We start from the raw sequence: 15011 nt of genomic DNA on the forward strand, positions 1-15011 counted from the left end.
TGAATTAGTGATAGTTCGAATAGCAAATTATTAATGTGTTAAGGAAATTTTAGACGGCTGAACGTGACGTAAATCATTGAGAGTGACGTAATAAACTGGAAAAGAGTATTTTTGAAATTAAAAGTAAATTTGCCTATAAAAGTAAAACCATTGTACGTTTGCTTAAAAATGTTTACAGGGAAAATTTTTTGCCAGTTTTAATTAATATCCCCATGTTTAAAATCTTTTTAATATAATTTGTTTTAAATATTAGGGGTATTTATGCCATTTCATAATCATACGGGTATATTATAGAATAAACTTCGTTCATTGTCCTTTGAGAGACTGTCTCAAATATTAGGGGGGGTTTTGAAATTAGGGTGCACCATTACCAAAATGCGGCTCTGTTCTCTCCCTCCACTCTTCTTCTCAGATAGAGATCAAACCAGGGAAAACATAAACAAAACGAAAAGGAGCACTGAGATCTCGACCTTCAAATCACGCCTCAACTCTCGATCTCAGCCGTCCTTTCAGCCCGAATCCCAGATCTAGGGTTTCGCTTTTCGTCACCTGAATTATGCTCAGTTCTTTCATGCTCTGTTCACACATTGAATAGCTCCATGGATCCACAGCCTTCCCTCTCGGGAAGGTACACTTCTCGGATTGAATCCGACTCTCCGTCGAGAAAGACGTTGTTATTTTCGCAATTCAATAAATCTATCTCCGATGGCACAATCCAAAACCTCTCGTCGATTCTCAACAACCCTAACGTCGGGTCGGACCCTTCCTGGATCGGGTGGTGGTCCTCTTCTACCTTCGTTTCTCCTCAAGAATTCGCGCCGTTAGCTCCTAACACGAAAATCTCCTCGGACCTGACGCGATCAGATTTCCAAGCTTATATATCGACAATTTCCGAATCGTATAATCGATTTGAAGACATCCGTAACCACGCGAGTAAGGAGAGCATCGATTTGGAGAACATCGGTGGCCCAGGCGAGGCGTTGGTGGCGTGCTTACGAGAAGTTCCTGCGCTGTATTTTAAAGAGGACTTTGCTTTGTCGGAAGGTGCCACATTTCGGGCGGCGTGTCCTTTTTCGAATGTGACGGAGAACATTCTCTTGCAAGAGAAGCTTTCGCAGTATTTGGATGTTGTGGAGTTGCATTTGGTAAAGGAGATTTCGTTGCGTTCAAATTCGTTCTTCGAGGCGCAGGGGCAGTTACAGGATTTGAATGTGAAGATTGTGGAGGGATGTAGTAGAATTCGAGCCTTGAAGGAGACAATTCGGCTTTTGGATGCTGATTTGGTGGAGTCTGCTAGGCAGATTCAGGAATTGAATGGCACAAGGAGTGATTTGTTGGCTTTGCAACAGAAATTGAGACTTATCTTGGATGTTAACCAGGCTTTATCTACACTTAAACTGGTACATTATCAAATATTATTCTTGTAATTACTGTTTGTTTTGCTGGTTATTATTTTATTATGCTCATTATATTGTATTACTGTTTTATTTCTTATAACTACGGTTGGTATTAATGTCTGAAAAGATATTATGGATAGTGAGTTTTGATGATTGGATATTTATAAATTAATCATCAACTACTGATCTAGGGTCGTGGTATTGTAGAATGAACGTGCCTTCATGGATAATTATATACAAATTTTAAAATGGTTTAAAATTCTCTTAATTATGTTTGCTGTTTGTTTCAGTTGTTGTTTCCTAATTATCCTCATATTAGCCTCTATATTTGTTTTGGTGTTATATGCTTATTTTGTTGTCCGGTTGTTTTTTGTCTTATAACCGCATACAATAATGCTATCTGAAAAGAACTATGGATACTGAGTATATGTTTAAATTAGTTGTTGTCCAGTAATTTACTATTGCGATACTGTAGAATGACCTTGGCTGGATATATAATAAGTTGAGAGTCTAAATACTGGCTTCCTTTTAGGTTCTGAGATATTATTGTATAAGCAGTAGTAATGTTGTGTTTTGGGAAAGTATTCAAGGCTGTTGGAAATTGCTGATTCTTGGCTATTTTCTTTTTGGTTGTTTTTGAATTTCCATACCCAATATAAAATTAGAGGATAAATTGTGGATTTATTAACTGATGTACAAAATATGTTCTATTAGATATCAAATTACTATATTTTATCAAAAAATTGTTGTAGTTAGTCCATTTTAATCTGATATGCTTAGGACTCTGGTGAAAGTTTTATGGTCTGGAAGTTTATTTTTGCTCTTTGTTGATGCTGGAAAATGAAGTGCTTTTATGTTTCTGTCACACAGCTTGTTGCATCTGCAGATTGTGCCGGAGCTCTGGATGTCACAGATGACCTGCAGAATTTGCTAGTATGTTATCTTTCACTGATGTAATCATGCTTAATTTTCTTTTCTTTACGTTATTATTCCAAAGTTTTTGTTGAATCCGACTGCAGAGAACTTCTATCAAGCATCCTTTGTATCTCTATTATCCTTATTTATTGAAATTTGCATGGGCTATGTAGTGTGGAGTAAATGATTTGTAACTGTAAGGTGTTTTTTTTTCACTGATCAAAGAATTATTACTTTTTAATCTTTCCAGGTTTTAATTTCCAGTTATTTTATTGCTTCTGTCTTTGATAGGATGGCGACGAGCTTGCTGGTTTGCATTGCTTCCGTCATCTTCGGGACCATGTAGCACATTCAATAGATTCAATTAACAGGTATACTTTTAAATTATTATGGTAATATTAATCTGTGACATTATCTGTATGTGTTCTGTTTTGTGTCACTCTTTTCTTGTCCTACACTACCCTCTCTGGGTTCTGGAAAATTAGTGTTGATTTTTTTTCTTAAGCATTGCATGAAGTTGTGAGCTGGTTTGTGATGAGGGATAATCTTTAAAAGGCTATTACCTAGTCTCGTACCGTTGATACCTTAGTTAATCTTGATTTTATAATATGTTTTCAACCATAATATTGACCTGCACAGATTCTATGTTGGATAGGTTGCTCCTGAGTTAAGAACTTAAGAAATGTAAAACTAATTCCATTGAGGTGTTTGTGGGTTGCCATGGAGCTCTTCCTCTCCCCAATTCAATCCTATCCATTTGGAAGGGAAGCAACACAATCACCATATGCTCAGTGTGTCCATGTGTGATTGCAGTAATGAAACATCCATCACTTGACTTAAGTTTATTGCCAACTAAGATTTGGCAATGGGAATGTGATGTTGAGTGCTCTTACATTCGACTATCAATGGTTTTAATGATGGTTTAGTGATAATTTTGATTCAAATTGGCAATGAGATTTCAGTTTCCACTTCCTATGTGCATGCTATCTGTTTTTCTCATTTTAGACAAAAGTAATTACTTATTAAGTTATTTTTGTAGCATTCTTTCAGCAGAGTTTATGCATGCTGCAATAGATGATACAGGGGATACTGATGTGGCTATTTTATCCAAAGCAAAAGCTAGAGTATCCACTTCCTCAAATGGGAAGGATGATGAAGTAAGCTTAATTATGGCCTTTTAATGTATCAACTGAATTCTCAGGTTTTTACTTTTGTATAGTTTTGTAGTATTTGTCTGATGAAGCAATTTTTTTTCATTGCTGCTATGAATTGTTCTGCATTAAATTGAGGAATTATAGATAAAGCAAAACTATCTTTATTATTACATGGCATACCTGCTTAGTATCTACAAATAATTTCCCCATTATTGTTTAGTGATTTTTTGAATATAATGTTGCACTTTTGTTGGTAGTGCATGGCATACCTGCTTAGTATCTACAAATAATTTCCCCATTATTGTTTAGTGATTTTTTGAATATGATGTTGCACTTTTGTTGGTAGTGCATTAGAATTTGATTTTAGTGTGGTAGCTTCTAGCAGTTTTGTGCATATACATTGGTTTTTTAGCACCTCCCAAGTTTTAAGCCTCATACTAGAGCAACCTTTTTAATGTCCCAAGCACACACATGATGTGCCATTTTCTGGGCCACTTGACTGAAAGAAATAGAAGGATTTTTCACGAGATCTTAAAATACAAGTTTGCTTATTCTTTCTTTTATTTTTATTTTTTACATTTGGGATGTTTTCTTATTCATGTTTGGGATCCTCTCACGATATCAAGTTTTATGTTTTTCAGCAATTGATAGTCTTTCGTTTCCTTGTTCCAGTTTGGTTGTCTTTTAGTTCACCTTTGAATCTTTCCTTTCTTCATTTTTTTCATTAATGAACTTCTATGTGTTCTTATTGAAGAAAAACTGTTGTGTTATTTTTTATTAACTCTGTTAGAAGTAGACTTCATGATTAAGTTTGATGATGCAATTTATTGTGCAATTACTTGGATCAATTTTCTTAGCAGGTTACATTGGATGAGGAAGAAACGTCTAATTTTCGAGATAGGCTTCTCCCCCTTGTCATTGGATTGCTTAGAACAGTGAGTTATTTTTTATAATTTCTTTGATTGTTATTCCTTTTCATTTTTTTTATAATAAAAATTTAATTTGTATATCTGGTTCCATTAAGCATTTAACACTCCCTTTTACTGCTTTAAAATAGTGGTGTTAGCCCCCGGGTTCAATGCGATTAAATGTTTGACAAAGAATGTTCTTTTCAGGCTAAGTTGCCATCTGTTTTGAGAATATATCGTGATACACTAACTGTGGATATGAAAACTGCTATTAAAACTGCTGTGGCCGAGCTGCTTCCCATTCTTGTCACTCAACCTCTGGATTCAAATTTCTCTTCTGGAGATCGTATAGTGGATGCCGATGGTGAGAACTCAATAAAATATACTTATTGTGCCTAATATTACTTACTTTTAGACTTAACCTTGTGTCAGACTGTTCTATTCTTTTGCTTTTTCCCATTTCTTAACGCTAATGTGGTTACTCAGGTGGAGGCTTATCGCTTGCAAGCAAGTTGAGGAGTCTGACATCTGAAAGCTTTGTTCAACTTTTGGGTGCTATTTTCCTGATTGTTCAGGTAATGTCTACTTTACTATCTGGCTGTTCTTGCAAGGAAATTACTATCTGTTTAAGGTGTTAGTTTTTTAAGTTTTAGGACAACATATTCTGCTTCTATCTGTTACATTTGAATTGAATTACCTTTTTGTTTTCCTAATTGACTAGGAAACAAAGGTACTCTATTGAAATAAAGTAGACAAGAATGGACAAGTTGTCTACACAAAATTGTGTAATCCTAAGACTGTCAAATTTATATTGACTAATCCAAGACTAGAATCTTATTGTGATTTGATAAATTCAGTAGCTGAACAATGGGTATGGGCAGTAGTCTCTTTGTTGGACAGGATGTAATTTTTGAATATCAAGTATACATAACTTGCTAGGATTACCCAAGATAGGATAGTTTACTTGTAAGACATGGTAACATCCTAACTTCTTGAGTTAAAGTCCAAGATGGGATAGAAGTTGGGCTTCTCTGATAAGGCTTTTCCTTTAAACTCCTTTAGAAAGAACCATCTGTGGTGATATCTAAACTGTTGGACCTTGCTAGATTGATGGGCTCCATGAGCTCCAATCACTGGTTGGAGAGACTGCATCACTCTCAGTCCCAGTAGTTGGGATTTCTCCTTTTTCTCCCTTTATTTTGATATTAATTATTTCTTTATTTATGGTGCCCGGGAGAGGGTGTTGGGTTTATGTTGGCATGTGAGTTCCAATCCATACAGAAGTACATCAGGGATAAATCATCGTGAAAGTATTGAATTTGAAAGAAATATCTAGAAATTATCAGCCTCTTTTAAGTTAGGCCACAGTCTGATTGTTACTAGTTTAAACTTTAAAGCAACAATTATGATGAATAGATAGTCATAAAATGGTCTTTCTTTCTTAATTTGAGCTTTTAAATTTCTTTTTTCAGATTAATTATTATTTAAAAAAGATGTAATATGAATTCTTTTCTTTTAGTGAATGCAGGCACATTTGATTCGGGCTGCTGAAGTGAAAAAGGCAATTGAGTGGATTATGTGCAACATTGATGATCATTATGCTGCCGATTCAGTTGCTGCTGCAATTGCAGTCGGTGCTGCAGCTGCAGAAACAGCTCAAGATACCCCCGTTCAAGGTGGCTCACTCTCATACTCACCTTTAAGAAATACTGCCAAGATTTCTTCATTTCAGGGAAAAGCTAATGATGCAGCCAGCCCCACAAACATGTCAAGAAATTTTAGGTTAAAGTCTTGTTCCATTCTTGTAGTCTCACAATTTCATTTACATGTTGATTTCATATGCTATCTCTTTTTCATTTGTATATGATATTAAACTTTGGTTAATTTTAGATATATGCTCATGTGGTTTTCTTAATGAGGTTTAAAGTATGAGGCTCCTTAATTTCTTTCTTTCCATCAGTCAATTATCTTAGAAAGAGCACAAATGTCTTGTTAATTGTTTGTAGTATAACTGAGATGGAAATTTTTTTCGCTAGTCATAAATTTAGTATTGTTGTCCATAAATAAAGGGAAAGAAATCCAAGATTATACCAAGTAACCCCTTTCTTTCTATCGAGTGTAAAGAAAAAAATTATTTGTAAAGAGGGATAAGTTCCTATAGCAGTTGTTAGTTGTGACCTATGGTTTGAACGAAGAGGATTTAATTGTTTCCTTTCAGCTTTACCTGTATAGTAAATGAAAGTCTAATTCTTTCCTTCTTTCTTGCTAAACTATAAGCTTCTAGATGAACTGTGGGAATTTGCTCATTGGAAGCCTTTTAAACATTGAAATCCTTGTATTGATATGACTTCATTTTAATGATTTCTTGTTACCTCTTGCTTGTGACTGACATATGAAGTAGCTTTTTACTTCTGTGTAGCACATCAGCTGCTATTATGCTGTAAAAGGTGCCAGTTTGGCTCCGTTGTAATTATAATTGTGCTTCCCTTGTGCTGGTGTGGTGTCTGGGGCACCTGTTTGAGGCGGACATTGTGCAGAAGGATTGTTCAATTGATCTGTCTTTATTATTATATACTTCTTCCAACCTTCATAGAATCTATTAGAACATGATTGCTATTTAGAGGTGGATTCTAGTTCCAAAGGCTTAGTTTGATTCTAACTGATACTATTATCAAAATTGTGGATGTTACATCCTCATTGACAGAGCTGACATATTGAGAGAAAACACAGAAGCTGTCTTTGCTGCATGTGATGCTGCTCATGGAAGATGGGCAAAGCTCCTTGGAGTACGTGTACTTCTGCATCCTAGGTTGAAATTGCAGGAATTCTTGAGCATATACAATATCACCCAAGAGTTTATAACTGCGACAGAGAAGGTATCAATTTTTAATCTTCTGTTTTTAATTGTAGGATGCAAGTTATTTGTTTATGGTTGTGATTCCATTCTGTGCTAACATAACAGATTGGTGGAAGGTTGGGATATAGCATTCGAGGAACACTGCAGTCACAAGCAAAAGCCTTTGTTGACTTCCAGCATGAATCTCGAGTTAGTTTGAATACCTGATTAAAGAGATTTAGTTCTAATAGGCTTTATTTCATAGAACCTATGTGTGAGTAATTTTTTATTGATCCTTTTAGATGACAAAAATCAAGGCGGTACTTGACCAAGAAACATGGGCAGAAGTAGATATTCCTGATGAATTTCAGGCCATTGTAACTTCATTATTTTGCTCTGAAGGATTGGTTTCTGATAATGTGGATGATGTCCAAGGCATTATAACAACGGACAGCAATGAAGTAGTGGCAAGCATTGACAGTGGACCACAAAATGCTCAGCAAATTGAACGGACAGATTCAAGTGAAATATCTCAACAAAACAATGCCCATTTAAAATCTAAATCTTCAACTGAGGAAATTGAAAGAAATAAATCAGATTCCAGGTCACCCCCTGTTCAGAGTAACAATAGTAACATGAAGGAGCGTGGAAAATCTGCTTCTCATATCCTTACCTATGGAGGTGCTGGTTATCACATGGTAAACTGGTTAGTTATCTCGTTTTGCATCTTTTCTTTTTCTCTGTTGTTTCCTTGTTTCTTTTCTTTAGAACATTGTACTTGTGCTTCACCATGAACAAATTTTCTGTTTGGAGGTGTTCTGACATTCTGAGTCACAAAACTTGTGATACTTGTTAATCTTTTATCCTTTCATTGAGAGACTCATCAAATTGAGATGCTAATCTTCTACTGTTAGTTTCCTTTATGATGTAAATTTTCATTGCTATAAGCTGGCAGAAGCTTTTTATGATGAGTGGACGTTGATGTAAATCTTTTTCTTATTCTTTTCTCCAGTGGCTTAATATTGCTGAAGATGTTGTCAGAGTACATTGATATGAATAACTATTTGCCTGCACTCTCTTCTGAAGTTGTTCATCGTGTTGTGGAGATTTTAAAATTTTTTAATACCAGGACTTGTCAGCTTGTTCTTGGTGCTGGTGCTATGCAGGTAAAATTTTGTCTGTAATTTGTTGAATATTTTTTTTAATGTACACAAATTTGCAAAGGTACTGCAATGTTTAACTGATTTTGTTGAGTCTAAGCTAACACACATCTATCTAGAGTTGTTTATGGAATTTTCTTTTGGAAATATTGTGTAGCTGGAAGCCTGAGAATTGATAATTGAAATTTATTCAATATGTTTTCTTGCATTTTCTTTTATTTTATTTAATTTAATTTTTTTTAAGATTTATAAACTCATGTTTACAGGTGGAAAACCCTTTTGAAATTTTTATTTATTCTCTTCTGATATTGCACTACATACAAACTCAATTATATGTAAATTAATCATTTTCTTTGTTCTAATTGGTTTTTATGGAATTGCAGGTCTCCGGTTTGAAGTCTATTACCTCTAAACATCTCGCTCTAGCGAGCCAAGTTATCAGTTTCACTTATGCAATTATTCCTGGTAGGTGATGACAAATTAATATTCTGCTACTCCCTCAAATTTTAAGGGTCTTCTTTAATGTTGTTGCGGATGCAATGTCTGTATCATATTTCATTTGCAAACTGTTAAATGAAACAGTGTGTGTGAGGTTATTAGGTCAATGCTATTTTGCTTTGCTTCTGACCATGTTTGGATGTTTGTTTGATTTTACTTATCTATCTTGTACCTCTCTTTTTTGGATTTTTTTGTACACTAAGTTGTCAGAAGCTCCTATGTCAATAGAAGTGTCTGTTGGGGGAAACTTTCAGAATGAACTTGATAATATGTAGCTTTTAGGTACACTTAGGAAAAAGCTTGAATCAGTATTGATAAAAGTGTAAACTTGTCATATATTTATGGATTTTGTTTAATATATACATGGAGATAGTGTAAACTTGTCATAGTACATGTCTATAAACACTTACGCATTTGGATGATATGTTGGCTTGTTTTGCATGGTATTACTAAGAATCACTTTTAGCATTTTCGTTAGAATTTTGTATGATCCTTCAAATACACTTTGTTGCATGCATTTGATGTTTTCTTTGTGCAAAATTAGTACATGCATAAATAGAAGTTCCTGTTTATGACATTTGGTTTTGTGTTTGGGCTAAGCTATCAGGCGAATTCTCTTCTTGAAAGTACCTGAGACACGGAAGGCTTTGCTTTTATCTGAGATTGACAAAGTAGCTCAGGTATAGTTTTGTCACTTAATTACTTACACCGAAGTTCTCTACTTTTGTGCCAAGTTCATCCCCAAATACTTAGACATCCTTTGTCCTAAGTAAGTTATTAAATTTTGTTAAGGTGTGTTTAGTTCAGGTAATCTTTTATTACTAAAAATGAAAGATTATCATAAATATAGATTACCTTGAAGATTACTGAGTATAAATTATTACCATCTTTGATAAAAATTGATAAATATAAATAATTATTGTATTTGGTTGTATATAATTGGGTATAATTATTTTAAAATAATCATCAAGTTACTTATAAAATTAATTGAAGGTGAGGACATTTTAATCCTAAAAAATTAATAATGATAAAATTGTAACAAAATCAAGATTATCTTAGTAATTTTTTAATATCTAAGGTGGATGAGGTTATTAGATTATCACGTATATTGTTTGTCACATCACTATTAGTAATATAAGATAACTGAATATTTTATTATTTGACTAAACAAACAAGGTAATATCATTACGAAAAAAATAAATTATCATAATAATCTTTCATTACTTCCAACCAAACATCTCTTAATGATAATGTTTTCAACTAATACTAATTGGTTGTGCACTTGGTATACTCAATGTTTTTGTTGTTGATTTCAAAATAACAATTCATATGATATTGCAATATGTAGGAGCATCCTATTTGCATACATTGATGTGTATATTTTTTCTTCTATTTTTTTTTATTATTTACAATATATCAGGGTAAACTTGGTCGCATGCTTCTGGATGGAGCTCTAACATTTTCATCTTTTTTAGGGGTGTGCACGGTCCGGTTTGGTGCGATTTGATAGATTTTCTAAATCAAACTTGAAGAAAAACAGTTTGAAAAATTTTCAAACCAAACCAAACCATTTTAAGTTTTAAACCAAACCAAACTAAACTGAAAAAATACGGTTTAATCTAGTTTGAATTACGATTTGAACTATAGTTTTCAATATTTTAAAATACATGATATATATCGTATCCTACGATACGATACGATATAGATAGAAAATGATACATATTATAAGGTTTATCAAATTAATACGATACAGTAAGCATATTATACGATACAATATATATCCTACAATACGATACATATTACTGATACGAATTGATACACTTTTTTAGAGAAAATGATAGTGCATTAGAGGGGTATATGAAAAATTTTAAAATATTAGGAGTGTTGGTTATATGTTTCAAAATAATGATGTGTAAATTATAATATTTTATTATGTTAATTTTTAAAAAGCGTGTCATACAATATGATGCCACGATATGGTAAATTAGGTTTTTGATACACAATACGATACATGGTTCGACTACTATAGTTTGAATATTTTAAAATTATTAGTTTCTAAATATATATATATCATTTAATAAAATCAACTTAATTGTAGTTTTCTAAAACATAATATACATATGAAAAATAAATATAAAATATATATATATATAAATAAAATATACATATAAAGAAAATGAAAAAATAGATACGAAAAAACAAGTTGTATACCTAATTACTTATTGGAAAATTTTGTCAAATATAGTTATATGTATGTATTTTTAAAAAATACGGATTACGGTTTGGTTTGGAAAATTCCAACTCAAACTAAACCAAACCATAATTTTTAAGAGGTTCGATTTGGTTTTACAGTTTGAACCGAATTATGCACACTTCTAATCTTTTTAGTACCAATTTGTTTATTTATTGTTTGGAGATGTTCATGAGCTGCAATATTATGCTAGGATACACATGCATCTGCCATTCGCACTGTATTAATGAATGGGAAATATACAAATGTAACTTTGATTTAAGCTATCATTTGCAATACAGTTTTTACTATTTTCATTCTAATAACCTCAGTCTACAAGGCATGAACTTATCTTTTGTTCTGGGTCTGTAATCAGGACTACAGGGTTCACCGGGATGAAATACATACAAAGCTGGTTCAGATAATGAGAGAAAGGCTATTGGTTCACCTGCGTGGGTTGCCTCAGATTGTTGAGAGCTGGAACAGGCCTGAGGATGGTGATTCACAACCGAGTCAATTTGCTAGATCACTAACAAAGGTAAGTCTGGTGACTAGATCATTTACGACATTGCATGTGCTATTTATATTCAACACACTTTCTGGATGATGGATTATCATTGGATCTGACAGGAAGTGGGCTACCTTCAACGTGTGTTATCTCGAACTTTGCACGATGTTGATGTTCAAGCAATATTCAGGTGATTTATCTTCGACTGAAAAACTAAGAAACGTCAAAATTCTTATTTGTTAGTGAACTGTATACTTTGGTGTAGAAGTAGAATAGCATTTCATGTTCCCCAAATCTGTTAGAGGAATATTTAATTGCTTAAAAGTATTCGAGGTAAATGTAAGTGATGGAAAATTTGCAGATTGTTGCTCTTTTGTGTTCTATTTGTGAAGATGTCTCAAATGACTCTGCTTGCAGTTTTGTGAGAGTTTCAGTATATTATAGTAATGGAGGTAAAATTAAGTGGTGGAAAAATCTAAGCAAAATTGCAATACATTGCCTTTTTTTTTTTTTGTGTGTTTTATTTATTAAGATGTTGCAAATGACTTTGCTTACAATTTTTGGAAGTTTAATAATTTTTCAATTTCGAGCATTGTTTACTCAAGAGTCAGTTTGATTTGTGTTCAAAACATTATTTTCAAAACTAAAATGCAATCCAAAATTTTAAATTGTATTGTAACATTGTTATACTTGAAAATGTGCTTGATATAATTCTTAAAATCTGTTTTAATGTTAAAAACTATAGAAAACTGTGAAAGAAAATTGTAATGTGTTCCAATTTTACACGAGGAAACTGTTTTGCAAATTTCATCCTAATTTTAGGAGTTGATTTACATTAGAAACTTCTGTAATGGTTGCAAATGAATGGTGGAGCAGACTTTTACTTTCTTTTTGAGAGTATTTGAATTTGATTTTTAAAAAAATTCTAGCAATATCCTATCATTAAATAGTAATGGACACAGTAATTAGACTTAGTCATTGTTCTATTTGCAGTATCGGTGTCTTAGTATCTATATCGCTTCCAAGTGATTAGTTTCTGTAATGCATTCCATGTTTATGATGAATTTTACTATTTCTCCTCTCCTTTTGGTGTATTGTGATTGTTTCTTCTTTGTAGATATTCGAATTAGGGAAAATAATTGCTGAATGTTTCAAAAGGCATCCTCACAATATACTGACTTATACGGAATACATTTCTGCAGGCAAGTTGTCATAATCTTCCATTCACAAATTTCAGAATCATTTTTGCGCTTAGAGTTCAACACTCCACAAGCAAAGGACAGGTACTGCAATTTCCTCTGTTTTCTATCTGAAATATTCTGTTCTGTAATTGGGATTAGTTTTAGATATTTGTATCGGTAGTGATTTTTTATTTTTTCTTTGATGATTCGTGTGTTAGGCTGCACCGTGATATCAAACATATCCTGGGATGCATTCGATCATTGCCTTCTGATATGTCAAGTGATTCTGGCGTCCCTAATGGGGGACAGCTTGATGAATTCTTGGCACAAAGATTTGGAGCCGAAGCTAGTTGACAAATTTTATTGTAGAGTAGAAAATTGACTGCTTCTTTGATGAAGGCTAACCAGATTATGGTGGGAACAAAAGGGGATGTCAGAACGTTTTCTCTGCCTATGCACTTTCCATGTAGAGTTAATTTGAGGTAAACTAAGTTTACCAGTACATTGCTTTTGATTATTTGAATGTATGAATCATTTCTTGCTTTATCTAAACAAATTCATCAAATAAGTAGACACGAGAATAGAATGTAAACCTATATATAATAACAATGAATACTAATTTGTGTACTAAGAATGATGTGTGACTATGTCATTGGATGTAACTTTATCTATACTTAAAATATGATAGGATAGGGGGACGTGTCATTTTCTACCAGGTTAGGTTCTTTTATAAAAAAATGGGGTAGTTAAGGCTATCAAAGGAAAAAGAATAAAGAATTTGAGATTTTTGGGCAACCTTAGGGTTGTGGGCAGCCTTAGGACTGATTGTAGGAAGTCCTCTTGCGCTTCGAATGGTCAGAAATGGGAGGTCCCAGCTTCTCGAATTAATCGGTTTATTCATGTAAATACTTCTACATGAATAAATGTTTTTCTGTTTTGTTTATTTTTTGGTTGTTGGCTGTTTTGAGTGAAAATACAGCTGGATTTCTAAAAAAATTATTCAATCACTTGACGACATATCATTGTTTTTATTGAAAGAGCATCTATCTCAATTACAGGGACTTATGATGCTTCGAAGGATGTTTTCATATTTGTTTGAGAAATCATTTTTTTCTAGAACACATGAATAATCTTTGGTTGTTTCTAGTCTATAGTATCACTTAGATTTGAGAACCATCGATTTAGTTTTTTGGTGATTAATTCATTGATATTTAGAATAACTGATTTTTATCCATGCATTCTGAAAGTAATCTTCAGCACAGTGCTCATTGTACGCTGATCCAAAACTATTTGACAATCATCTCTGTCGCTCTCTCACTGATCTCTATTAGTCGCATGAAATGATATTGTGGTGCTTGCTGTTTTCTCATCGTATTTCTCATTAATTACCAAACCATTTTGTGGCGTTTTTCTGCAGGTGTTCTGATTACTACTCCCAGGCAGAAGGGTATATCACATTCATACTTTTCCCCAGAAAAGAATTGTATTTGAACCAGAAGTTCTGTAGAGGCACACCATCTATGCAGAGTATGTGATAAATACAACCATTTCTGTTTTGTTCCCTCTTTTTGTGTAGTTTTTTTGGGTTGAGAATGGAACAATCTCTAATTTCCCCCTATCAAAAGAACAAAGCAAACACATAGTTTGATAGTTAAAATTTGATCATTTTGGGGGGTAATTGTTAATTGTATCACTACATTAGCCAAACTTACTGAAATTATTACAGAGCAAGTAATTTTCCTCCTAGATTCAGAGTTTTACTATTCAGTATTGTGATTGGTTATATATTGTTTTAATTTCTACTTACTCTATTTTAAAGTTAAGCTGGAGAGTTCAAAGTTCTACAATTGTAGGGCCTTTTGACAGTTCATTTGGTAAAGAATATCCATCGGAATTTTATTTAGTTAAATATAGTTTGAATGTTTATTCGACAATTAACAATAGATTGGTTCAATTGTCAATTAGACCGGCAAAGACTTGGATCGGCCTCCAAGACATTGTCTCGCTCTTGTGCTTCTACTTTACGGTAAAATTATGTGTATATATTTTTTAATTCACAATTCAATATATAAATAATATGTATCCATTTCTGGACATATCATCTTTGTATTAAAATTGACATATAAATGATATGTTATTATCAATTAAGTGATTTTAAATTAAAAATAAAATAAAATATAATCATATAATGATATATCGTTTGTATATTATATTGTGTGTTCAG

At 33.0% G+C, this 15011-nt stretch overlaps 1 protein-coding gene across 3 annotated transcripts; it reads left to right on the forward strand.

Annotated features, from left to right (window-relative positions):
* Nucleotides 1–370: 370 nt before the first annotated feature.
* On the forward strand, nt 371–14533 carry LOC123227997 (vacuolar protein sorting-associated protein 54, chloroplastic-like). Of its 3 annotated transcripts, none has more exons than XM_044653173.1 (19): nt 374–1400; nt 2268–2330; nt 2604–2683; nt 3352–3469; nt 4324–4401; nt 4582–4738; nt 4861–4949; nt 5903–6156; nt 7079–7250; nt 7337–7420; nt 7513–7916; nt 8223–8376; nt 8754–8835; nt 9469–9548; nt 11475–11636; nt 11729–11796; nt 12809–12889; nt 13006–13269; nt 14205–14533. In XM_044653173.1, the coding sequence occupies exons 1-18, from the start codon at nt 600–602 to the stop codon at nt 13139–13141; spliced, it is 3063 nt and encodes a 1020-aa protein (XP_044509108.1). In that variant the 5' UTR covers nt 374–599; the 3' UTR covers nt 13142–13269; nt 14205–14533. The 3 variants fall into 3 exon arrangements, with proteins under 3 accessions (XP_044509110.1, XP_044509108.1, XP_044509109.1); XM_044653174.1 differs by having other exon boundaries at nt 375–1400; nt 4327–4401; XM_044653175.1 differs by lacking the exons at nt 11729–11796; nt 12809–12889; nt 13006–13269; nt 14205–14533 and having other exon boundaries at nt 371–1400; nt 9476–9548; nt 11475–11609.
* Nucleotides 14534–15011: the final 478 nt, after the last annotated feature.

This window comes from Mangifera indica, chromosome 10, assembly GCF_011075055.1.
Source record: "Mangifera indica cultivar Alphonso chromosome 10, CATAS_Mindica_2.1, whole genome shotgun sequence".
Lineage (NCBI taxonomy): Eukaryota > Viridiplantae > Streptophyta > Magnoliopsida > Sapindales > Anacardiaceae > Mangifera > Mangifera indica.